Here is a 27,205-nt window from a genome sequence, read left to right on the forward strand (position 1 = left end):
TTTTTCGTTGAGATCTAAAGTAGTTGGGGAACATAGTCGAACGAAAGGGGATTAGAAACATGCCTCTATAAGAAAAATCCACATATACGATAACTTGTTAAAATATAACAACATTCGAAGCTAACAGTTAACCCTTTCGCCTACAATATCGTGCGAGACTTGTGGTAAGGAATCGGGTCGAACGCGAGTATCACGGGCGAGAGACGTGGTTCGTAGAAGTCCCGACGTAAACATCAGGGGTCAATTCGTGGTTCATTTTCGTCGATATCTTCTTGTCTCAGTTGTTTGTTATTCTCTGCCACGTTCAGACGAAGTGCCTCATTGTGTTCGACGCTGCTGTTGACAGTGCCACCCGCCATCGGAACTTAAATGGTAAAACAAGTGATTAACGCGATAACGTTGTTTTCTCTGTCCTCATCTAAGTGTCCGAAATTTCCGATTCTCGACTCTTTTCGCTCGTCTGTCTAACTCGCAATTTGAAATTTCCATATGGCATGACGCTATCCCGAAATATCTCGCGACAAAGTCCTTCGGCGAATTTTTCTTTCCCGAATTCCCGAATTTTCGCGTGCAATTACCCCTGTAGCCCGGGACGAGTTCGACGCGTGGCATCGCCGCGGGATTTCTTCGGGGTGAATTTAATTAAAACGCCGCGTGCGGCCGGCAGAATAAAGGGAAAAATAAAGGGGACGCGCACAGTGTTCCTGGGGAATTAAACGCTATCGTTCCCCGATTTGCGATGCACCGGCGTCCACGGCGAATACGTTCCGGCGTCGCGACAGCGGCGGAGATCTTTATTGCGTTTCGAAGTACCGGGTACTGGCAAACAAAGCGGTAATCTGTCGCGCAGGTTGTTGCAGCGGCACGGCACGAAATTGCATTCCATGGTAAACGGGCGAAAATGGCGAAGGCCGTGTGTCGGCCGTCGCATTGCCAAGCCTGCTGCTCACAGTGTACACTGTAAACATTCTGTGACCAGCCGGACCGGCAAGATAGAAAGTTGCGTCGACAGGATGCTGCACATTTTTGCAATATCCCAGCCAGAAAGGGTCTTCAGCCTTGGTCCATCGACACACGACTCTGGCTTCCTTTCAGCCCTGTCAGTGGCAAGATGGTGGACGAAGTTTGAGTCTCGAGAGGAGCATGGAATATGTTCGCTTAACTCTTCTGATGCTACATTGTTGAAGAGATATCGCGAATTTTTGAAAAGGTTTGCAGGGATTAGTTTATACTAAAATTCCACTTGAAGGGGATTAGTGGAACGAGATTAGGGAGATGGAAAAGTCAAACACGCGTCTCTAGTTGTCATAATATAGGATTGTTAGGTGGCAGCAAAATGACAGAGTAAATGGTAAATAATAAATATGATTTATTGTGAACTTATTCTAAACTTACGATTTTCACACTGACTATCTGTCAAAGAAACACTCTCATGAGGACCTCGGAAAAAAATCCCTTTTTGTTAGACGAGATCGATAGAAATTGGCAATTTGTTCTCTAACAAGAAGCCAAGAATTGTTCTCTAAGAAGAGACAAGAATGAAACTTTAACCTGTAACTGCTAAAATTTTTCTACAATTTTCTTGCAGAATAGACGTACCAAATGACCGACTACGATTAGGTGCTTTGTCGATGTACAATTTTTCATAGTTATTTTTCAATGCAACGTGTTAAACCTTGCACGTTGTCTTCTTTCATACTCATGCTTTCTTTTTCAATCACGCCTTTCTCACGTACTCCTCACAGCCTTCTCCTCACAGACGTATTTCACTCTTCACTTGCATTCTATACTGCCATAAATATCCCGTTCATACGATCCTTGCACGTGGTCGCTCCTCCCTCATGCATTCCAGATACACTCACGCAAAAGGTACTGTCACAGTACAGGTGACGTTGTACTCTAAACACGCTGCGCTCGCCATTCCCACGATAATGACATAATTGTACCGTCCCACGCGTCCTCTCTATACTCAGTACTCTGAAACACTCACGCAAAAGGTACTGTACAGGTGACGTTGTACTCTAAACACGCTGCGCTCACCATTCCCACGATAATGACATAATTGTACCGTCCCACGCGTCCTCTCTATACTCAGTACTCTGATATTCGGTATTTCTCACTATCCTTGCGCGAATTTTTCTCGAGTCGCGTTTCGAGTCGACCGAATAGACCACGTCGCGAAGGATTTTCCGTAAATGCTGCTAAATAATCGTGTTAATCCCAAACAAGTTTCGACGAATCCGCTGTAACACCGGTCGTTCCGAGTCGGAGATCCCGGGGTTCGCTTCGATCGTTAACACCTTATTAACGAGTCGGGGGAAAGTTCGGTCGCTTGGACGGAGAGTTGGAAGAGCCCTGGATCTGCATTTTACTTGGTCGTTAACGATAAAGGAAAGCTCTGCTCCCTTCGAGGAACGTCTAGGCGACGAACGTCCTTCGACGAGCGATAATTAAGATAGACTCTCGCGGCGAACGATCGGCAGATTTTTCGTTAATCGACCGAGCTGCTACCCCTAGCCAACGGTCTAGGTGTTAAGATTCAGCTCGTCGAGTGTACTTCGCGTTTTCTGTAAGCGATTAAGACGTGACGGGATTTAAATTGGAATTATTTAAATCGCGGTCGGCGCAGGGCGCAGCTAAACGCGACAAACGAAACACCCCTGACACTCGTAAATCGTATTCGCAGGGAATTCGTATTACGAACGTCTGGATCGATAACAGCGTTAAAAGGATCGTGGGTCCGAGCATCGCTAATTTCTTTGTCGATTCGGTCAACGCGGATTACCAGACGCTTTCGATAAAATTTAAACAATACGAAAGCCTCGGTACGCGACGCGTATCGATGGAACAATAAAGTCAATAAAGTAAATGGAAAAGGGAAAAAGGAGTGGAATATTTCGCGGAACGGTGACAACAAAATATCGAGCTGCACGCTTCCTGGTCTTTCTCATTGTTCCATTCGCAACCCCTGCCGCTCTTTTTATTTTTGGGTTTGTTGTCGATACCGTTAACGGCTATAGATTTCCCAGCGTTGTTTAGAAAACGGTCGGACATATCCCTCGAATCGCTTCATTGCACCGGAGAAACAATACCCTGCACGCAAGCTAGTCTAGGTATTTATTTCTTTCCTCTATTTTTCTTCCACTTTGTCCCTTTTTTCTTCTCCTTTCTCTTCCCCTTCTTTCTCCCTTTTTTTCTCCGTTGCATTGTCGATGGATTTCAATGTGGACTGCAATAAATTGCGGTCACGCGGGGGTGAAAACGTGCGGGCGATAGGTTGAAAGCTCGAACGGAGAGGGTGCGTTTCCTCCCTTGTCTTCGGCTTTTCTTAACGCGTCAATGCCCGTGACGATGACAAATTTACCGGTGTTGCGCGAGAATTAATCGTTCCCCGATGCAGCCCTGCATTTATCAGCCGAGGAAACAGACGATCGGCTTGCATCTATTTTATGCAAAAATTGTTACGTAACTAATTAACACGTTGGACTCTGAACAAATTGGCTCATCACGATCTCCGTTTGCTCTTTAACACTAAACGTACCGGTACTTTACACATACCTATTTTTAAGTGATCAAATGACTCCTTATGGCGCATAAGGTATACAACAAATTTTTCTCGGTAAAAAGTAAGTTAAGAGAAAAACGGAAAGCGAGAAATTAAACGATCAGATGATATGAGAATTTACAGGAAGTCGGATGAGCGAAAGAAATTTCAATAAATGTACAATTATAAAGTAAATTTTGGAAAGGGTCATTTCACGTCTAGTGTTAACTACGCTTTTTATTTTCTTCGTATTTAATCCCTTGCACTCTGTTGTCTTCGCTATGGGAACATCGTAAGATAGCCTGTAACTCCTGCTGTGGTACTAGAATTCCACTGGATTTGTATCGAATATTGTTGGATGAAATTAAACACAGGATATGTTTACTGATAGATATTACAGCAATATACCTTTGGCAGAAGAACTGATTGGTAAATATTATACCATAAAAGCTAACAAGAGAGATAATATGACTAGGGCTTGCTGCTAGGTCATATTAACCCTTTGACTGCTACGCTAAAATCACATGTTTCTCTCAGGATGCCACGGGAGTGCACCTCTAGAAACAAGATTTATTATATGTTTTTGATGTTCTAATAAAAATTTTTAATTGTTCAATGGGGCACTGTTTATTTCAAAGTATCTTCTAATTAACAGCTATACTCAAGCTGCACTAACTGTCAATTTTCTTTCAATGTAGTACAATGTAGTTCGAGTAGTTCAAGCGCTCTTGTCGCCAATGTCCATCGTGGCGTCACAGGATAAACCGTGGCCGGTCATATATGACCAACGTGGCAGTCAAAGTGTTAAAAATTGCTCAAAGTGCAAAGGGTTAATCTACTCGATCGACCAGTCACTGCTACGCGCGTTCGCGCCTGGGAGAAGATTATCAGCTCGACTATGGAAACTTAACTGTTGAAACTTGACTGTCACCCTGACACGACGATCGTCGTTTAAAGGAACGGCGTTGAGAGACTCGTTTCCCGAATTCATCGACGAAATGGTAGCTCGTCGCGAAACTACCAGAACACGTCACATCGCGGAGGTTATGCGAACATCCGAAGACAAAGGAACGAATCCTGTCGCGAGGATTGGAACGACGATGCCCACTCCTCGACGTCGATATACGCGGAAGGAATTAACGAGCGTAACGAAAGTTGCGGGCTTGTACGTATTACCCGGAATGGTTCGTCGTCCTTGTAACGAGAGTTTTACGTTCCGTTTCATAACCGCGGTTCTCCATAATCGTAAAGAAAGCCGGTATCGGCCGGATCCTCGCTGCTTCGATACCGAGCGACGAGCTAACGATGACACTGGACCTGTCTTTTATTCCACTTGAACCGCGGACCTGCTCCTGGCTGTTCTGCTGACCGTCCCGTGTCCATAAACTCTCCTCTGCACGAACGACCCCGTGTACTTGGTGTTTCCTAACATCCAGAGAGATCGTCGAAGGTGCTGTCTAGGACAGCTGTCAAATTTTTCGGATGCAAACTAGCAAATTTCGAAAATTCGCGTCTTCGACCACATCGACAGCGAATGTCGCGTGACGAAATATTCGAAAATCATTCTGTGTGTTCTAACAAAGTAAAACAGCGATCCATGGAAGGAGCGTGAGGCTTTTCAGTCGCGAGGAACGTGCGCGGGATCAAAACGGGAAAGTTTTAATTAGAAGCGAAATTACCGAGCGATTTATTGAACCGATTTCCGTACGATTTCGTCCATTTTGTCCGCGGCGGTTTGCATCGTTGGAACGTGCATCGTCGAGCTCGCTCGCGTTTTAATATCCGATGTTATAATTTTTATGGAATAATTCTCGCCGCGCTGCATTTTACGCACGCTTGAAATTTGCTCCCGTTCGTTCTCGATAAACTGAACAATTTCTCTTTTTATCTCGTTTCGCCCCGTTCCGTTTTGTTTCCACGGCGGTGAACTTTGAAATGCGCAACGACACGACGTCCAGGTATTTGACAAGTAATTTCGTTACCCGATCCAAAAGAAATTTCCCCCTTTTCAAGCGCGAGAACGCAACTCGATGAAACGTTGTCTCTGCGCTTCTCGGTGAAAATCAATTTCCACGGGTTGCGAAAAATCCAACCTCTTGAGTTGGAAAAATTAAAAAGAGGATTGACAAAGGAAATAACAAAGTCTTCTTTCGAATCCAACCTATCCTTACATCAGGGAGTTGCGAGAATGATCCGATCGCTGAAGACTGGTCAGTGCGTTGGCGTACTCGCAGGTGGAATCGGGCAAAACCGGGTACAATTACGAGGAATTCGTTAACGAACAATGGACAGGATAATGGTGGCGCGGTTGACCAGGCAAGTAGGATTATTCGGGCTTCGTAGCTCGAACCGGATTCGCAAACTGCACTTTCGATTCGGCGAGTGCGTCGAGTGCATCCAAACAATATCCATCGTTAGCCGGTCCTCTTCGACCGAGAAAGAGTCCTCTTCAACTTTCTCCGGAAAGTCACGCGTGTCGTCGCGTGTCAACTCGTTGAAAATTATTCCTCCTACCTCTTTGCTCCGATTAATGAATTCGCTTCATCGGGCCTCCGGCTTGATTCGTCTATCGCGCGTCGTAAAACTCTATTGAGGCATCTTGTTCTCCGATGCTGCTACCATCCAAGCTCGTTGCTGCCTGCCAAGCTCTGGTAACTGAAAATGAAAAGAGAAAAGAGTACAGCGAATTTCGAATGGAGTGACTGAACGACCGAAGAAGCTGCGGAGATAAAGTCTGCACGCGTTTCGCAGCGAGGGTTATTCCTTGCCGTAAAAGCGAAGAAATAAAATGGAAGTGGACCGCGTGCCAGTAAAATTATACGGATACCGTGGTAACGAAGCGAATGAAATATGTTACTTTGTTTATGGCAACGATCCTCCGAGTCTCGCGCTGCCTGTCAGAGAACCTAGTCTGGAGCAGCTTCTGCTGCGTCTGCTCCTCGACGAGGATCAGGATGAAGAGGATTATGGAGGATCCACCGAGTCTATCAAGGATCCTGAAGAATTCATTCGCCAAGGATAGATAACGCGTAAAATGGTTTAACACCGTCGAATTTGACGCCGCATCGAAGCAATTCCCGTTTTTTCCCCTGCACTGTGCAGTATATAACAAGGGGGACGGGTTCCCGTCGCGGGGCCCGGCAAATTCATCACGGCCAGCTCGAAACCGACGGTGGTCCATTTTCGTCGAGTCAGCGATGGATTATTTCTGCCGTCCAATCGGAAATGGCCGTATAATTCATTGGCCTGGCATAATTCTGACCCGGCGCTCGACCGTTCGGCGAATGGCTTTTTTTATCGAAACGAATTGCAAACCTGGGAGGCCGCCATACGCGTGAAAAGGTCGCTTCGATTGTTTTCCACTGGGCCTTTCATCCAGTCGGATGACAATCGATGAACGAAAATACTCTTCTTTCTCTACCACCTGTCTGTCCTTCCGACGGACGTATCGATTTGACAGGTATCCATCCGACAAATAAAAAGGAAAAAATCAAAAATTACAGCGAAAAATGTTTTAAGATTCTCGACAGTTGTCAAGGGGTTATGATGCAAAGAAATAGTAGCCAGTGAAAACTGTGGAAAAACTGTACAGATATTTATTAACCCCTTCCCGTGCCATTTAACTCGACGAAATCCGGGCCCAAACGATAAGCATCAACAGATCAGACTGATGCTCGAAAACAGTCGCAATACAGCCTAATTCGTGATGTTTACGTTTGGACCGATTTTTTGTTCACGTGTCTGGCTCGTGATGTTCATGTTTGGGCCGATTTTTGTTCACGTGTCTGCCTCGTGATGTTCATGTTTGGGCCGACTTTTCGTTCATGTGTTTGGTCCAAAATCTTCGTCACGAGTGAGACTCGTTAAAGTACAGGAAGGAGTTAAACGGGCGAACAGTTACAGTTGGCCTGTCTGTTTAGGACCACACAGGTCAGAAAATGTCTCTAGAAAACGGTAGGTCTGGGATCGCCCCCACATCGCTAGGATGTAGAGTTTATTTTAGTATTTAATTTTTACTACGACAATAACGTCCCTTAGTTTCCGTCGAAATGGAGATCGAATTTTCCTGCGGTTACAAATTTCCTTCTCGCCATAAAGACGTTCTCACCCTCGCGACGAGCTGATTCTCTAAAGCCGAAAGCGTTCCTCCGCACTACCCTCTCTCACCTCTTCTCGTTCGATCGGATAATAACTTTACAAAGCGGTATCCTTGATAAAAGCGTTCCACATAATTATCGGGCAAACTTGAAGTAGAGCTCGTTACATAATAGATCGATAACGTCGATCACCCTCACGCGTTCCAATTATAACGTCTAAGCGGGCCCGAGTCGTTGAACGACAGAAGTTCCAGGCGTCGACTTATATAATTAAGATATGGAAGGGGTGGAGGGTAAGGTAGGGGGTTGGTGGAAAGGAGATAAGGCCGTTAATAATTTGTAGCAGGGGCGAGAAGGTGGAGAGAAGCGGTGTCGCGACCCCGGCGAACAATTGCACGTTTGCCACGAGGCGTGGTTACCACCCTGATTAATTATTGCCGCGTGTCCATAATTAAGCGGTCGTATCGTCGGTCGACCGTCCTGGATCACGCGAGATCCTGGACCACGCGGCAATCTCCCGAAGGTCCTTGTAAAACTGAATTTACGAGGTCTTGCGAATTTCTCCTTTCCTTCGGACGTTTCCACTCCCGTTTCTTGCGCCAACGCCACCGTTGCCTCTGTAATCCCGGCCTCGTAACAATGCCGGACCAATTGCTTCTGTTCGCTCACGCGGTTTGAAATTCATTTTTTACCAAATAAATTCTGCCACAGCGGCTTTGTAGCCACGGGCGAATAGTTGGCGAATACCCGTTGGTTAACGACTTTTTCCGCTGCTATTTTCCGTATAAACCAGGCTCAATTGTTCTTCGACAACTGTGTAATTTTATGAATTCTGTTTCCTCTTTTTTTTACCATGTCTCTTTTTTCACACACGGAGTTAAAATTGTTGGTTTATTCGAGAGAAACAATGAACAAAGCGTGAAATTAAACAGGGACGATGAAAATATTTCGGAAATACATTATACGCGCGAGTTAAAATTGATCGTCTATTTATTTACGATGAAAATACAAAAGCGTGCAACGTCTCGTGATAGACGTCGAACAGAGACAGTCGAGTGTGTGGAAAAATAAATCGCAATTTTGAAAAGAAACATTCGTCCGCGAAAGATTCACGAGTTGTCTTGTTCGTTTACCGGGGGTGGGGATAAGAAGATGTCGGAAAATTCCAGAGACTCGACCCTTTTAACGTCCCGATGAGCTGCGAGGTATTCCGAAATATTTGGCTCTTCGCGGAATTGCGCTTGGGACTGGTTTTACGAGATAAGGCGGAATTCCTGGATACCGGGAGACCCCTCCACGCGAACTCCTTATTTGTTACGACTAGTTTAGGGCACATCCAGCGGATGAAACGGGCTCAGATCAACTTGGCAACTTGGTCCCGAGATTTGAGATGGTATGGTATTTAATGCTACGCCGAAATTTATGCCCTGGCATAAGCTCCGTGTACCACGGGTGTTGAAACGTTCTCCAAATTATTGCGTCCTCGCGTAGGTCTCCTGGTCGGGGGGCGGGGGTGAACGTCGTAAAAGTTGCTGCAGAGTTAACGAATACCGTATGCACCGTGGCAAGACACGGCATTGTGCCATAAACGCGATTGAAATATCGGGGAAAAAATTATCCGTGTAAATTCCAAATACGCGTATATACCGATACCATCTCCTTTCTTCTCCCTCCGGCGAGAGACTACTTTTATGTACTCGTAAATAAATGAAAACTGTCTGGAGTTGAATAGATTGGAACGAGGTTAAACGTCTATGTAGAAGCTAAAGTTCGTTACAGTAAGAAGGTAGGGAAGTTTGGTCGCGCGATACCCAGCTCGTGCAGCGAAATTCGAAGGTGAAATTCTTGGCCGAGAAACTTGTCGCGTATCGAATATACCAAACGCGGCGACTGCGAAACTTTTTATCTTCGTTCAATTTCCAAGTTGCAGGGGTAAATAAGCAGAAGTGGGCGCTCGCTCGCCGGCTGGTAAGAATTCTTCGATCGCCGACGACCTGGCCGCTCTGAATAGTAATAGAAACAAGAGTCTATCGGTCCATTTAATGCTCCGCCCTTCGGTGGCTCGTACGTCGTCGATCTAATTCCCTTAGCCGTTAAATTGTGGTCTTAGAACTTAGCGGAGTACGTCGTAAGTTTAGCTATCTTGGGGAAACGCATATCCGCTCTCATCCCTTAGTGAATTTCACCTCTTTCGCCGGCGCCCCGTATCCTGTCCTCCGGGCATAGTCATCGCTCCTTTTATTACCGATAAATCTCCGCGATTTTTCACCAAGGGAAACGACTTTCCGCGTAATGTAATTTCCCCATTAGGCGATTTTTATGGCCTTTGCATTTGGACCTGCCACTCGAGAAATTACCTCGTACGTCCCCGATTTATCCACGCGTGGTGTTCCGTTTACTCGAAAATCTCACCGATCTCGATTATTAGCGACCTCTGACCGATGATCTGCACGGTGAGGTATTAAAAGGAGAACGCTGAGGGGGATATAGGGTTCGTTCGTTATCTCAGGCATGCGAGTTCATAAGTTCCAGGTTGGAAATCGAACGACGCGAGGGTAGAAGGGCGTGAATAAAATGTAAAAAGGGAAGTCGTTAGGTGGTGAGTGCTTTTTTTATATCCTCCAACGATCACGCTGCGTAGTATCTGCTGCTCCCACTTGAAACCATTATATGTTCCATAAAGAAGAGCAGGAAGTCGTTCTTCCGATGATGAAAAATGAAATCCGCATCCATCCACGACGCCTCTCTTTTTTCCCACCTTTTTCTCTCCATTTTTCCGCCTTTTCTTTCATCTTTACTGCCCGGGGATGATACGTTACTCGCGTAACTTTATGCACCGAATCGGGGGGTTTATGGTCCATAGAAGATTCGTATATTAGCGGGGAGGTTCGAATCGGGCGGCGATTTAATTGGAATAAATTCAGCGGAAATTAGACGTGTTCGAGGCTCGAGTCGCGGACAAAGATGAAGAGCAATGTAAATAAGATCTTTGTAATTAAAGCAAGGCACTCCGTGGATAAAGTTGATCGCAAACGAGAAAAGTTCGGGACGTTGTTAGTTTAGGTATCATCCCCGTGGCTGTCGAAAGTTACGAATGTACCAATTTGCTCGGCTAGGAACTTTGCAATTAAGTTTAGCCGGAAAGGATTGCCTTTGTAAACCCATCTGCTAAAAGTACAATGATTAAAAACATATCCTGCGAGGTCTAATTAATGTCGTCCGCATGGTTGTTTCCGAAATTTTGTTAATTAAATTTCGACTTGTAATTTGTCCTGTAAACCGAAACACAATGAAAGCTGTAATGCACGCGAATACCTCTGCTCGGATATTTCCAGCTAAACGTTATACCGTATACCGAACTGATTATTATTTTGCTCGTTCGCTTACTTCCCGCGAAATCAAATATCGCGAGTATGAAAGTGGAAATGCAATTTTTCAAAATTAATTATGGAACGACTGAAGGTTAACTAGCCATAATAAAATAGGGAAACGGTGTTTAATTAAACCTTGCTTTCCTGCAACTTCCATGAAGAATAATATCGGTGTACCTCGTCTCGTTTCCAACCACTTCTCCGTCTACCGAGACTTTAGCCTTTTATTCGAGTTTTACGTAACTTTTGTCTTCGTTAAACGATTAAATTTCTCCTTATCAACTTATGGAACCATCGTAACCGTCATATTCGCCCGTTTTCCTCTGGCTTCCTTGCTTTTAAATACAATTGCCATATCACTGTGCTCGATATCGAGAGAAGAGAGGAAAGTGGTATAATTCGAAACGTATTCTATTACGAAAGAATCGAATAATCTTAAACCACTTTCCCCTATTTTCAAATATATATCCCAATACCGTGTTCGATATCGAGAGAAAAGGTTTCCAAATTCGAAATATATCCTTACTTCAAAACGAGTCTTCCTTTATTTTTGAATACGAATTTACGATAATTCTGCGTTGAATATCGGGAGAAAAGAAGGGCATAGTAGGAGATACGAAATAATCTTAGATCACGGTAAAAATGGCAGCAGCCCTGTTTCGGGAATTCGCGTACGCCCCCAGCCACGTAACTTTCCGATTCCGTGGAATTCGACATTTCTCGAAGACACGAGCCAAGTTTATATAACGTCTGTTTTTCTTCAGCAACCTGAAATTGATATCGGCATTATCCGACTGAGCCATCGAATTCGCTCGAGGCACGGCTTCCGTCTCGTAATGGGATTTTGATACTAACTGGTTGAGAGGTAGCAACCCTCATCATGGGAATAATTTCCTCGTCGTATCTGTATCGCGTTCACTACACCTTGCACGTTAGGATGCGATACGTTATCGTCGGTTTACACGCTTTACCAAGCCTCTGTTCTTTCCTATCATGCAAATTCACAGGATACTGGGAGAACGTTTTTACCAGCCGCGAGGTGATAAAATTAACCGTGTTTTATCTGCTTAACAACGATAACGCGAAAACGTCGTTGATTCGACGTGGAATGCGCGAATGGCTACAACGTAAAATTTTAGTTACGAGTGGAGGGAAATCTCGTTGCGCTTTTTGCGGTTAAATCTTTTACTGCCAGCCAAAAATACGTGGTATGTGCGAAAAATTCCATGGTCTTTTTAATTCCCCTTTATTTCCCCGCAATTTAAAAGTCATGGAATAAAATTTAAAAGGTACCGAATTATTTCAAAAATTTCCTGCTATTTTATTATTAACCTTTCCACAAACCGAACTTTATATGTTATTATCGAGTTTTACACAGATACAACGGTTAAAGCAGGGTCGTGTTAACACGGGATAAAGGGAAATTTATTTTAAGTGGTAAAGTATGTTCTTTTTTCACGTTTCTGTATTTCAATGTGAGAAAGCATTGAATTAATAATCTGAGCGAAATCAAATGGGTGTAATAATTGGAAGTGAAAAGGTTATCGAGGACTAGCGAGAACCAATAGGAAATGTTGCGAATATACATCTTGTTATATTAATGATCGGAAACAATGGTATCCAACGTTCCTGTATGCAACAGTCGATACAGGTAATTCGACTTTGCTGCAATAGACGCAATACAGCCTGTATCCGTAGCTCGACGTAAACTATGGTTCACGGTATCTCTGAATCCACGAGATATAATGCGGGTGACAACCAGATTCGTGTACTTCCGTATTAACAGCGTTAGGTCTAGATAGAGAAATTTTCCAGTCCAAATAGAACTTCGTTCAATGTATATACGTAGAACGCGATGTTCCTGGGGAACGCGAGGACGTCAAGGGTACCGGATGTTGCAGCGGTTCGAGCGTTCCTCGAGATCTTCGCGGTCACTGCGAGTGTGCGAAGTTTTCGGCATACTTTTGGCGTGCTTCCGCGATGCCTCGTACCTTCCAGACTTGACGTAATTTATCTAATTTATAACCATGTTTCTCGCATTGGACGTCGTAAATTATCATCCTAATATCTGGCCAATGACTCGAAGGCTGGCGAAAGTTGCACGTTAGAGAGGGCAGTATTTCAGTAAAGTCTTTGGAAATTCTCAACACACATCGAATATGTGCCATAACGAATGCTGCGTCGGATCAGTTTGCAGCACACGGACGCAACGCTCAATGTGCTCCATGACGCCTATATTGCCGCCATAAATCTAACAAGGCGGTTGAACATTAACCCAGCGACCGCCGCCTATACTTCCGACACTGGTCGACCTCCACGTCCGATAAAATAGCTGTCTATACGGCTCGCGATATTATTTACACCGATTTAATGAACCGTAACAGAATTACGGGCTTCCGGGTAAAATCGCACGTTTATCTGCGAAGAAAAAAGGAGAGGGTTACCCATCGCGACGCGTATAATTCAGATAAGGCGAGATAAAAGCTGCTTTCATTCAGCGAACTGAATCTCGCTGATAATAATTTTTTTTCCACGGAATTTTTCAAGCTAGCTCCGTTAATCTTTTTATCGCGCGCGATATAATATAAAAATATCGCGAAATACACGCGGGAACGTCCATTCGAATATATTTCCACGCGTCTGGGCCCCCTTTTGTCAATTTGTTTTCGCGAAATGACAAGTGGACGAGGCGATTTGATTGAAATTTACTCGCCGTCGACACTGCGGCCCGTTCCACCCGGCTTCTTTTTTCCCATAGACGCAATCACGCGAATGATCATAGACCAAATTCCGGGGTATAAATCTCGACGCTGTAGGGCCGAGATAGTGGAGTGGAAAATTGGATGACGATGTGGTCGGTTCACAGGTGGATTCCACGCCAGCTCTTTGTCCTACCGCAAATAAAATACGTTTCGGAACATTTGGCATGAACACACTGCGAAATTTGGCAGCAAGCTCAGGATCCGTGCGCCGGTCGTTGAAGTATTAACCGATATTCCAATCCCCGACATTCTCCCTTATTTTTCATACGATCTGACCAAGTTTTTCAATATACTTTCTCGATACGTACATTTGCAATTCATAGTCCTATCGTTCCTTTTGTTGCAGAGTCACGACAGCTGGCAAGGACACGATGGGGACCAGGTGAGCATTCGTGGCTTACGACTTACCAAAGCTGTTTCGCTTTTGCTCTCAGCATGCCGCTTCATTCTATTATCATACGCTATACCTTACTAATTCACTTCTCCGATTTATCGTCACTCGTCTTTCTAATCGTGTTTCCCGTGTCTTGTGAACTTGGGAAAGACCTAACAGTGCTCGTAGAAAATGTTTGTTTTGTCGTAGCTCGTGCATGTCTTGACGGAATTCACGAACGACTGATACGTTTAATAAGAAAGTCACGCGATAAACGACTGTAAATAGCGTATCTTATCGTATTTTCGAAAAAAGAAATTGGATTTGCTCGCATGTTCGACGAAAGGAATCGTACTCGTCGCATACATCGCCCAGTATTCCCTGTAGTATCGACACGAGCCGAATAGGAGCGATCAAACAGCGGGAACACGGGAATGGCGAAAGAGAGTATGCGGCGGGAACGAAAGCAATTTGCATGACAGTGATACATACGATTCCAGTTCTTACCATCTGGTTACGCGGTTGCAGCCTGCAGTTTATCTCTTCGTTATTAAGGGCGTTGCGGTTTAATGACGCAATGGTTACAACGAACCGATGCATCAGGGTTACAGCGTTCTCCGTTAAGTACTCGCGATTAGTCGGTGCCGAGCTAGCACCTATGAAAATATTTACCTAGTCCGCGAAATCTCTCTTGTAATACCTCTCGGGCATTAATCGATGCGTTTTCGTGGTGCTGAAATTCCCAGTATTTACGTCCACCTTTCTCAACGCGTGATACATCGTCGATTTTACGTACTAACGCGTTCGTTGCCATGTTCGCTGACGCGCTCGAGGACACCTTCCTCGACTGATAGCTTATTCGTCAATTTTTCTAGGGAAATTTTTCTTTTAATCTACTATCCCGTAGATTTTTATCGCCTCACTCTGTCGAATCTTTGACGACGCTTCGTTCGTCTCGAGATCAAGTCGCGAACGAATCTAAAGACTCGCGTCGTCATCGGGGTTCCATTAAGGAGCTCGAAGACTCGAAGGAGTCGAATGACTAGTAATTTGCGAAATGCTCGTTAAATTAGAGACAATGGAATGAAACATCGTCAATGTTCATCGGTATCAACAGCTCTGCGACGAAAGGGTCTACGAAAGTTTCGGAGGAAGTTGAAATTCTGCGAATATTTCCGCGAAACAGAGCGTCTCCCGGCGACAGTCGCGGAACGCTTTTTACGAGCAACGAAAGACGATGGAAGCACTTAACAATGAAGGCTGGTTGAATGAGATTTAGTGTACCGTCTAATCGGGTTTACTCTCGCCTTAGGGCTACGCCCCTCGCTGATATGCCGATACAGACTCGGACTACGCGAGTGGAAGAAGAGGGTGGTACGGGTAAAGAGCGAGAGCAAGGAAACTGAAGAAAACTGCGAGACCAAGTGGTTAGGGGACGCGCTCCGTGAATTTAAAAAGATTCGTTAAACCTTGATACCGCCATAGACTGCGTGCTCCGTGGGGAAACTCTTTGTTAAGGAGTTCGACTACTCGCCCATTTTCGTAATGCTCCTCCGAGATTTATCTCGGTAGGAAGATTTGCTAACCGCGTTGGAACATCCGCGGGAACAAACTACTAATCGACTTTATTGTTCGATCAGTCTCGTTTGTCGCTGCTAAATTATTCCTCCTAACTTTTATCTCATTCGTCGGTGTTGACGATTTCTCTAGCTTTCCTTCAACTTCTGTTCTTTCCTTTTCTCTCGTGTTAAATTTCCTACGGATCTATAAAAGGCAGGATAACAAGCGAAAGTGAGATATCTAAATTACTTGTCAAATGTACGAAGCTATATTAATATTGCAGATTTTTTATTTCTCACTCTTGTTTAGAATTAAAAGGAAACGAATTTTGGAAAAGGAAAATGAATTATTATAGGGAGGTTTAGCGTAATACTTATTAACCCTTTGCGCTCGAGGATTTTTTGGCTAAAGAAGGGTACGAGTTGAAACATTTTTTGCTGTAAGACTGATGATATTTTTTAAACAGTAAATAAGAAATCGTATAGTAACTAACACGTGGAATTAGTTAATTTCGATACCTCGCACACTGTCATATTATTTTAAATTTGATATATCAGTTAATATGGAGCTTCGAAATTTTATCAAGTGGCGACTGAGAGGCGCCTCTCGAGTGCAAAGGGTTAAAAATCGTTACCATTTTAGATCTGCAAGATCCACTTTTATTTGACTGGAATTGCGATAAACAAGTAGTTTAGCAACAAGATTCAGTGTAACATTGACTGCTAACGTCTTCGGGATTTCGCGTACTCGAATTGTGTTTGACTTTTCGCGAAAAGATTCGATGGTTTTAACAAAGATTTATATTTGAAATTGTGACGCTCTTACATTTTTGTAATACTTCTCCGAGATTTATCTCGGTAAGAAGATTTGCTAACCGCGTTGGGACATCCACGGGAACAAACTATTAATCGACCTTATTGTTTGATCAGTCTCATTTGTTTCCACTAAATTATTCGTCGTAATTTTTATTTCATTCGTCGGTGTTGACGATTTCTCTAGGTTTCATTGAACTTTTGTTCTTTCCTCTTCTCTCGCATTGAATTTACTATGGCCCGGTAATCTGTGAAATAACCTGTATGAGATGCAGGATAACAAGCAAAAGTGGGATATCTAAAGTATTGCGGATTTTTTATTTTTGATTGCAGTTTAGAATTAAAAGGAAACGAATTTTAGGAAAGGGAAAAGAATTAGGACAGGTGTGTATAAATGAAATTAAGGTTTAACGTTGATTTCGCGAACGTGAATTATATTTGAATTCTCGCGAAAATCTTCGAAACGTTCTAACAAAGATTTGTATTTGAAAGCGTGCCGCTCTCCGAATTTCAATATTCGAGATCTTCATATTGTCGGAGGGCATCTCGAAGAATCAAGTCCCGGTCGATGATTCTTGCCGCAGACACTCGAACGAACTATACCGTTGCTCAATAGCATCCTCCCCGGGGGGTATCTGTTTCATCTTCCATCTTCTTGTTTCGAATATCCACAATATGTCACCCGCTACGCCATCCCCCTGCCGGCTTTATTCTCTTTGTAACGATACAAAGCAGAACACTCCCACCTCTCCCTTTGTTCACGACGGACAATTTTGTGTCGAGATTCTCCTTTGCCTCGCGGAAACTCTCTTAAGCTAAATCCCTCGAACGGCTTGTTTTTGCCCCCCCTTTTATCGTTTTCCTTAGGCGACGAAATTTACTACCATCTGCTCTATCGTCGCGAATTTATCTTTCACCGAAATTGCGAAATCTCGCCACGTGGCTCGCCGATAATTCCTCTGCCCGGTGGAGAAGGAAGTCGCTCGGTGGTTTCTTCTCTGCTAAAATACGTCAAACGAAATCTCGACACGATTCGCGGACGTGAGTCCCCGCGGGAATCGTCGAGTGCTCGTGCAGACCGGATTGCCACGTCGAGCTTCGTCGAATCCGGATGAAATCGCTTTCACGAGGATGCATGCATCCGAGCCATGAACGAATTTGAACGTATTGTCCGGAGTTAAATGTTTGCATCGTAACGAATAGCGAGGTTTGCACAGGGATCGCTAGAACTTTCCTTCACCGGCGTAGCAAATCTGCGGTTCTTCAGGCGTCAAGACGATTCATTTTTCCCATGTAACCTTGTTACTTCGATATTTAAATTCGGTTAACACTTGGACTGCCATGCACTTTGCATAGAGTACGCTCAGGGGGCCAAAATTTCCATTATTCTTAGAATATAACGTCGAATTATCAAACAATATGGCAAAGAAGAAAAAGAATGGTGCAAATTATTAATCTTTTCAATCCAAAGTTCTCTATTTATTTAGGTTGTTCAAATATTCAAAAATTGGTTGAAAAATTGGAATAAAAGAAAAATTAATTTTAGAAAATTAGTATCGTCGAACATTGGTGACCATCATAGCCCCACTGAGGAGACTAGCACGGGTCACTGATGGCAACGATGGCAGTCAACGTGTTAACGACTCGATAATTCTCGCTCTTCGAGATCTTTACTCCCCAAAGGGTATTAAACTGTTAAATATTCAATTGTATATACGAAATAAAGCTAGTTCGAGCGGCTTGGGCTTCTGATGCTTGGACTTTTGGAGCAATGGCTTCGCATATAGATACACGGCGTACTTGTTATTCCACCAGAGACGCCTGGTTCGTGTTCAAGGTATTAAATGACTTCAAAATTCCCTACTCTCGGTGTTTCGCGGTGACTAACACGGGAAAAAAGGGCTTGGTGTCAATTACCTTAACTCACCCTCTTCCCCGGCTTTATCTCCGCTTTCTTTCTCCCTTATTTTCCGCCTGCCCTTCTCTCGTACACGCATTGCTCTCTACTTATCCCTCTTTTCTTCCGTCTCTTTTTTATTCCTCGATGAGCATTGCGACTCTCGCCGCAAATGAGCCACTCCAGCTACGAGAGATTAGCCTAGGGTGTTCGGCAGCTAACTTCCTATCCTTCTCATACTGCGCGCGTGTGTGTGCGTTTTTTTTTTTTTCTCTCATTACTAGGGTCGTACGGAAGGCGGGGCCTGCTGAGATTCAACCGCGGACAAACATATTCTGAAAAATGCGAGAAAGAAATGGGACTCGCGACGTTCGCTCCCCGACACGCACTAATTAAGCTCCAGCATCCGCTTCGGCATTTTCCTCGGATTCCATTGTGTTCGCCGCAATAAACCACGAAATCAATTGTTTTGCGTTAGTATTGTTTTTTTTTCTCACACCCCCCTCATCCTCCTGTTTCTTCGCTACAAACGGACTCTGAAAATTTAAATATTAAGGCTATTTTGACTACGAATAACATTTATCATCTCGGTGTAAAACCAATTTTTGTTTTTCATTCAAGTATATCTATTTATAATTATTTCCAATTATTTTGTATTTTTTCCTATCGCAAAAGGTACTGCACGACAGAGATTGCTAGCGTTACGTCGCTTATCGACAGAGTTTGCGGTGAAGCTGCAGCAGCACCTAGGTGTCACTTGTAGTTCTATTTCCAACTTCAAGCCGAATAAATTAGATATAATATTCTAAATACCTAACTATTAACGTTTTATGCGTTTTATTTAATTTGACAATGCGAATTAAAAAATACAGAAATATAAAATAATATATTTACAATTACAATGCAACTATAGAGTAAGATTGGAGATGTCGAATACCTGTGGAGTCACCGGCAAGTCGCGCTATAGTTACTTGACCCGTTTGTCCTATTATCTGGAACAAACATTTTCCGCAATCGCGTTCGTTGGATCGTATCGGACGGAAAATATCATCGATCGTTGGAGGGGAAAGCAACGATGGCATGAACGCGTTTGACTGGTGAATTTTCGAGCGATCAGTTTCTGGAACGTAAGTTTGTAGCGTCTCCGGGCAATTTTCGATTAGAATGTGGGCAAATTCGATGAGAGATCGGCTCAAAGGAGCGGAGCGTTGAGGTAACGTTAAAGAGCTTCGACGCATCGACGTGATTTCGGCGTGGCCCGTTCTCAGAGGCAGAGGGAAGCCAGCTAGAGAAATGCAAATTGCAGCCAGTCAGACGGCATTAAGCGTTGCCATTGTTCCGCGACGTACTCCGCGTGTCGGTGGCACAGTTGCATACGGCAGCACGCGAGATACACCATCGGTGAAATTGCCTGCCCGGAAATTCTAAAGGTTTCGTTAAAGTTTCCAGGTCACATAGCTCGAAGCGTTCGAGGGAAAAGGTATGAATGCGCTGACCGCTTTCGCCCTCTAAGCGTATTTATTTTTCGGCAGCAATTAGAAAGAGTTTAAGCTGCTGCTGGAAAATCAAAAGGGTACTGTCTTCTTTTAACGTTCATTCAGACGCACAGAAAGGGGGCAAGTTTGTACCTGTACTGCCACAAACGTATCTAATCCAGGGTCGGATTTGAAAATGGTGGCTTGGAGGGGAAAAAGGGAGAGAAAAAAGATGGAAGAAAGAAACTCGTCTCTTCTGTAGTTCGAATACGGTCGTCGTATGTTCGGATCGCCCAGGTATTTCGTCCTTTTTTCACCGGGGTCCATGAAAAGAAGCTGGAAGAATCCGTGGAGATCCCATTCTGTACGAGGGTTTTTGTCGGTAGGAATTCCTCTAACTCTGAACGTGTGTACGGACTCAAATAAGAAGCCTGTCCCTTTTTTCTTTCCTTTTTTTTTTCGAAAGATTAGATCGAAACGCAGATTCCTGATTCGCAGACGGTATCACAGGGACGACTTGGGACTCGTGAATTCCTGACGACCAGTAGCCGCATTGAAATTCCATCGAGCGTAACGTTACAACGATAACAGAAATTTTTACCAATTATGGGATTCGTTGAAAGCGAAACGAGCATTTCCACGAAGGTAAACGTATTTAGTTACATTCTTGCCTCCGAAACGAGACGCTGGTTTTTCTCTCACCTTGCGACATCTCGATGACTCGGAGTTTCAAGAATTTCGATGCCTTTCGAACTCCATGGTAGATTTATCTCGGCCCGAGTAATATATAGTACATTTCGAGTATCTGTTTGGAATTTATTTACTCCGTGGTTATAATTTCGATGTACAGACGTTGATATATATTTCGTCATGATCGCGGTATGGAAGAGCGACGGAATAATGCACAGGTAGCTCCCGAAACTCGTGTAAACTGTCTATCATTACGACTGTGCCCGAAGCGGTATCTTCCTATCTACCTCAACTTCCCCCAACCACGAAAGAGCCGCGCGACCTCGCGCGATCGGCCTGGCACGAAACGACGTCGCCGAAGAAACGAACGTCTTCTGTATGGTTAGTACGTTCTGGACGAGAGGAAAAGAGATATAAGAGGAAACAAGAGGGAGAACGAGAGGCACGCGGTAGAGAACGCGAGTACTTTCGTGTACAGTTGGCCACTTTTTATTCAGAAATAGCGGATAAAAAATTACGAGATACCGACTCGTAGGGAAACAACGATTGGTACGGTACTGCCGCGATAAAAATTTATTAACTCGGATTATTGTTTTCGAAAGAATATATCGTTCGGAAAAGAAACTAGTTTTTATTTTACAATTCTGTAATATTTTTCTATGAAAATCGTTATCTAGATAAAGTGCAAACGCATTTCTATTGAAATAAAAGTATCTGCTTTAACCTAACTTTGATTAGGAGTAATTAAAAGTAAAAAGCGTTGGAATTTTATGGTTAAATTTTCGTTGTTCAGTTCGACGAGTTTGAAAATTGAAATTATTAATTTAAAATATTTGTTAGTGAAAAAGAGCGTTGATAACGAAAAATCTGCTCTGTACAGGTTGAACAATAATTGGAATAAAAGTTTATTTGGATAACGCCCAGCACAGTTCTCGCGAGGACGATCGGGCAGGTTCGGGCAGATCCGGCAATGTTCGGCTCGGCACTCTCCGTGCGTGCAGCGAAGTTCATGCCGGCGGCCGAGCGATGACGTCAGCAAGCAAAGAGGCCCGTCCACGGCCAGCTCGGTAAAGCGTACGAGGGCTCTTGACGTTTCGCTTCTTTGCGTACACGCTCGTATTATTTTCGGCCGTTCGTTCGATCTTTAGCCAGCTGTGTTCGACCGATATCCCGGGAATTGAGTGCATATCACGTGGCGGGAAAACCATTTCGCTGCTCCGACGCCGCGCGTTCCTTCTGCGAGTGCAATCGTAATCGAAGAGCGAGAGAGAAAGCGGCCGAGAGGTGGAGGAGGAGGCGTCCGTGGCGACCTAACCTCCCAACCGGTGCGTCGGTGAATTTAATCGGCGTTATAGCTGAGCCGTATAACCGTGTCACGCGAACCTGTACAAACTATTGCGGAAACTAATTCGTCCGAGGAACGCCAAGACATCTGGTGTACGTCGTTTAACAACGAGTCGATGGACTTTACTCGAGTGTAGTTTCTAACCTCTGTCGCGCCACCGGTGTTGCTTTTGGCCACACGAACGAAGCACGAGCGTAAACGGGACAGACTCGATAGTACGAATGACTAAAGGAGAGAGGTGGACGCGAAGATACCTGTACATACGAAGGACACAATCTGTTTATGTGGTCAGGAAACTGTCGCGTACATATTGACATTCGCGTTCGAGCTCATTCCGTTTCTTTTCGTTCTACGTGTCGGTTCGAGAAAATATCGTGGTCCGATTGGCGGTAGAAATTCGTTCTGGAGTGAGACGGATGAGCGAGGAGCAACCTGTTTCACGTCCGTGTGAGTGCGTTCGTGTTTCTCATGGAATGCGAGAATCGTGCGTGCAGGGGCGTCCTGATACATGGTGATTTTCAACTAAAGCTGGATAAGAGTGAAGTGGTGGTGTAGGCAAATGCGTTTGCTCGTTATCTAAATGTGCACCGTGTGAATCAGTGAGCTTCCTTTCGAGGTAAAGTGACGTTTGCGCGCCTAAATAGGAAATCAATCTTTTTTTTCCCTTTTTTTCGCGGCTAGTGCGGAAGGAACACGTGGCAATTAGAAAATTTATATATTCTTTATTTTTAGCGGGAATTTTCTTCGCGTAGCGTAACGCATCCGTAACTAAAGTATTCTCGGAAAAGAATTAGTCGAAAGTCTGTTACGTTTCTTGTCATTAAGCGTCGAATAAGCGATACGTTCGAAGGACGCGAGATATAACTGTATATTTTGTTCCTCCGGAATATGCTTGACGTTTTACTGTCGTTTACTTTCACGAATGGCGCGTTCGCGTTAAACAATTCAATATTTCTACTCGCTCGCGAAGATGAACGAGTTACGAGCGATACTGTGTGCGTGAAGCGTATGTCCACGTGGAAATCGAAGGCCCGCAATCGTGAGTTTCCTTATCTACGTCGTCATTCGTCACGGTACGCTGCACAGGAGTACGCTTAGCGCGCACTAGAGTGAGACGGACCGACAACCTGTTTACGATATAAGCGTGCTCGTGTGTAGACACCGCGCGCGCACACACACACACACACGTTCGCGCGCGCGCGCGCAGAGTTGTGTGTAGCGTGTACACGACTATGTAAAGAGGGAAGCTAATACATGGTTTTCGTGGGAGCGTAGAATCGGTTTTTGCCTTGTGTTCGGAAAAATACGTACACGTATATCGACAGATATCAAGTCAGACGAGGCTCGTGTGCCACTTTGTGCTCCGTACTTTCACTGATCGATCGCCCAGGGCGTACAGTTCACCGGTCGAACCGGAGAGTGCATTCTCTTTACGGACCATCTACTAACCTTTACTCGTACTTAGCTTTTCGGTGTACGCGATAGCATGACTTTTCTCCGGTGTGAAAGAAATTGTAACGTTATTCTCTTTTCGCGTCGTTTCCCTCGTAAATGCCGGGAGTCGTGACCGATCGATTTCGGAATAGGTGGCGCGCAATTTAAATGGCGGATCTGTTTTCTCGCCGGAGTCGAAAACTTCTCAGTGAGTTATTTAAATATTTTCACCATATCGAACGTAAATAATTAAGCACGTCGTAAATATTTAAATTTCTATTTTTACTTTTTAACCTCTTTTTTTTCTTTTCCTGTTTTTTTTTTTTTTTTCTTTGTTTTTCTTTTGTAACAGATATACGCATCGGATTACGGATTTTACGTATTTTAAACCGCTTTGAATTATTCGTTCAAACGGTTTCGTAAGCTTACACACCTCGCGTGTTTGTACATGCGCGATGATTTATCGACGTCACTGATTACGTATTACATAATGCTCAGCAATAGCACGTGACGCCGGTCAAAGCGAAATAATTTCCCGCGTTATTTGCCAAGCGATTCGGGTTAACCGACCTAAGTAGGACGGGCCGACGTCCCTGGCTTTTATCAATTAGGTTGCACTTGCGTGAGATATAAATGCGGCACGGGCCCGCAGGAAATAGGCCGCTGGGGGAGTTATAATACGACTCCGTGTCACCGTAATCGCCACTCCGAATCTATGATGTATTTGACGCGTATAAAATTACCGGCCTATGCAACGGGTCTCGTGTTTCCTCGTTAGATTGAGTTTTCAAGCGGTCGAGACACTTTCACGTTGCGGCAGTACGTTAAACTCTCGTGCAGAACCTTTTGCCAGGGGAAAGGACGCAATATTACCGATACCTCATGATTTTATCCACGATCGTCCGAGCGCAGTATAATTAACCATTTTCGAATCGACGTTGCTCGCGAAGATCGGAAACCGTTCGAAAAAATTCGAATCTTAAATCTATTAGGAAAAATAAGCATAATTATCTCGCAGCAGCTGCATTTTAATTCTTACCATGTATATTTGACAGTGTAAAGATTTTTGGGTAGTTTAAAAGAAAATCGGTGGAGGGAGAAAATTCTTGCCACGATTCCTCTCGCACGAACGAATCGGTCAAAACGGAAATCGATTTCGCGAACACTGCTTCCTGTTTCGGTGAAGTGTGCTTTCGCGAGTTCCGTGAGAAAAGTATGTGGCTCGGCGCTGTTTGAAGCGTCCGGATTAATTGGATTAATTTACATCGAATCGGCGATCGATTGGAAGGATGACCACCAGGAGAAAGAAGAAGTCGCAGGACGGGTTCCTGAAGAAGGTCTCGAGCCTGTTCAACCTAGACACGGTGAGTCACGAAACGCGGCATTGTACGAAATTCGTGTCACTTCTCCTCAGCTATTCTATCCTCCATTTTTCGATCGTCGTCTGTCCGTATGCGGCCATCGCCTGACGATCGTTTCGCGTTCTCTTCGCAAGCTTTTTAGCGTTAAACGTCTTTGCGAAAAAATGAAGAACGATAAAGTGAAACCAACATCGCCGATTTCCATTTTTATCTCATTTTTTCCTTTTTTTTTTTTCCTTTTTTCCCGCCATAGGCTCGAGTCGTTGTTGCCTCCGTGCAAGGCGGAGTCCGAAAATCGAGAACATGTCGCCAAAGAGAAACTCGAAAAGCGGGTTGGTCGTTAAAATGCTCGATTATTAAGGCCAATTACACGTAATCGTATAGGAGACTCATAGCGTGAGGGTTTTCGCGTGTACCTGAATTTTGGTTCGGGTTTTGATACCGAAACACTATACCGCTGAAGTAACGAGCTCGGTTACATATTCAGAGATATCACGTGTTACTGTAATATCACGGAGTAGCTTTGGCGCATAAAATTATCCGCGTCACGAGCGTAACAAATACGACATTAATCTTGGATAAAAACTATTTGCGTATGTGGAGTACTGAATAAAATCTAACGCGACTTTAACGCGTTTATCGTGGATAAATGGTATACCGTGAAATTAAGCTGAACGTTTCTTTCAGCGAAATAAGTGTGTGGGTTTATCTAGGTGCATACATCTTACGTTGTATGATTGCATGAAAACCTGGACTGTACGTTACGATGTAAAATTGCTGCAAACGTTTTCACCCATCTATACATTATCCGATCTCCCAGCGATTTTCATCGGATTTATACACTTCGAATCGTTTCATCAGCTTTTATACTTGATACCATAATCGTTCGACTTGTTATCGTATACTTCACCGTGGCTGAAATAAATTTCCTCCTTAACGTTGTTTCGTTATTAACTCCCGAGAAGTACTTCGCCATACGATTCGCGCGATATCGTTGTTCAACGGAGGGCATCGTGTCCCGAATACAGGTCCCATTTTAACGCCGTATCTGCTCTTTTCACGGCAGAAAACGAATCGCCGTGTTTCCAGGAGCGAGAAAGAGGCGAGAAAGTGGCGGGTGGAAGAAAGCCCGAGGATGGGGTTGCTGGGGAGGGAAAAAGGTTGCGAAGTTGGAGAATTGCGAGGGAATTGCCGTTGAAAACCGTTGGACCATTTTTCTCCTTGATTTCTCGAACGTTTCATACGATAAGGAAACGTGGAATAACTTCGAGAGGCTTCGAGACTGTTTGATAAAGAGAGAAACGAGGAGCCAGTGGAGAAACTTGGCTCGCGCGGGCAGGACAATGCGTGCAGGAGCGTGTTCGCGATACTCCATTTTGTTGGAAAATTCTGAAGAACATCTTCGTTTGTATCTAACCTGTATTTAACTTTGGAACGCGAGAAACGGCGGTATCTATCAATGGACAATTTCATCTCGGTTTCCGCGAAATTCCGTTAGTTCCTCTCACAGTGCCCGTGAATTCTCCCATCGAGACTCAAGATGGCGGCGCAGGCGGTCTGCGAATCTTCCGGGTCGTGCATAAATTCTCCTCTCGAAAGTGGGCAAGTCCGATTAAAATCCTGCACGGTCCACGTTTGTTTTCCCTCGCGAAATCAACGGCGCGTTAGAAAGCTTTATCGAGCATCGTAAGCTCGCAGTTTACATTGGCAGCCGACTTCGACACGTCCAGCCGGCTCGGTCGGTCCTAAGTCAACGCTGGCCATTGTGGCTTGACGTAAGCTTTTCATCGGTACATAGTTTGCGAGCGGCGAAACAATTTTGGTTGGAATCCTCGGGCTAGGCGGAGGCCCGTGTTTCGGCCAATATTTAGATCCTAGCTTCGTCGAACGAGTAAGCAACGGTTCCGCGTATTTCCATCCGCTCGACGTTACTGCTTTTTTCCGCCTCGAAATTTATCTTGCGCTTCAAACGAATCTTGGAACGCGCATATATGCGCGAAAACACGATCGGATCCTAGAATCGGGAAGCAGAGGTGAAATTTCGGCAAAACGTCAATTGTAAACATCACCGAGTGACCACGTATGTAGCTACAGTTGGTATACGATTCAGGGACTGTTTTGCTCGTCCCGTTGCAGTTAATCTCGTGGAATTATCGCCGATAATCCTGCGGAAAGTTGGCTTCGCGATCCTTTCGAGCAATGTGCTTACACCACGATACGACCTACTCGCAGGCCGTTTAATTCAGTTATGTCGCTGTACTTCGATAACGCTTGCAAGGTCACTTCGAGCCAGTTGACACGTTCGCGAGCACATGGTCGCGATGTTGCGAAAACACGATAAACACGTCGGCGATAATTGACGTGGATTAACGGCCAATTGAGAATCGAAATAGTTGCTCGTCTCGGTCGGGGATGCATGTATGCACTTCCTCTTCTCGGCATGGCGTTGCGTCGTGGTCCGTAAGTAACGCGTGAGAGCACGAC

The 27,205-nt window shown here is 44.5% G+C and overlaps 1 protein-coding gene across 1 annotated transcript in view; it reads left to right on the forward strand.

Annotated features, from left to right (window-relative positions):
* dlg1 (MAGUK family member discs large 1) overlaps positions 1 to 27,205 on the forward strand; it is a 329,265-nt gene that overhangs the window by 148,529 nt on the left and 153,531 nt on the right. Inside the window, exon 5 of the mRNA XM_017897948.1 lies at positions 14,121 to 14,156. Coding sequence (XP_017753437.1) covers positions 14,121 to 14,156 — 36 coding nt within the window. The remainder of the gene's footprint in view (positions 1 to 14,120; positions 14,157 to 27,205) is intronic.

Source organism: Eufriesea mexicana, unplaced genomic scaffold (assembly GCF_001483705.2).
Source record: "Eufriesea mexicana isolate 0111107269 unplaced genomic scaffold, ASM148370v2 scaffold596, whole genome shotgun sequence".
NCBI classification, from domain to species: Eukaryota; Metazoa; Arthropoda; class Insecta; order Hymenoptera; family Apidae; genus Eufriesea; species Eufriesea mexicana.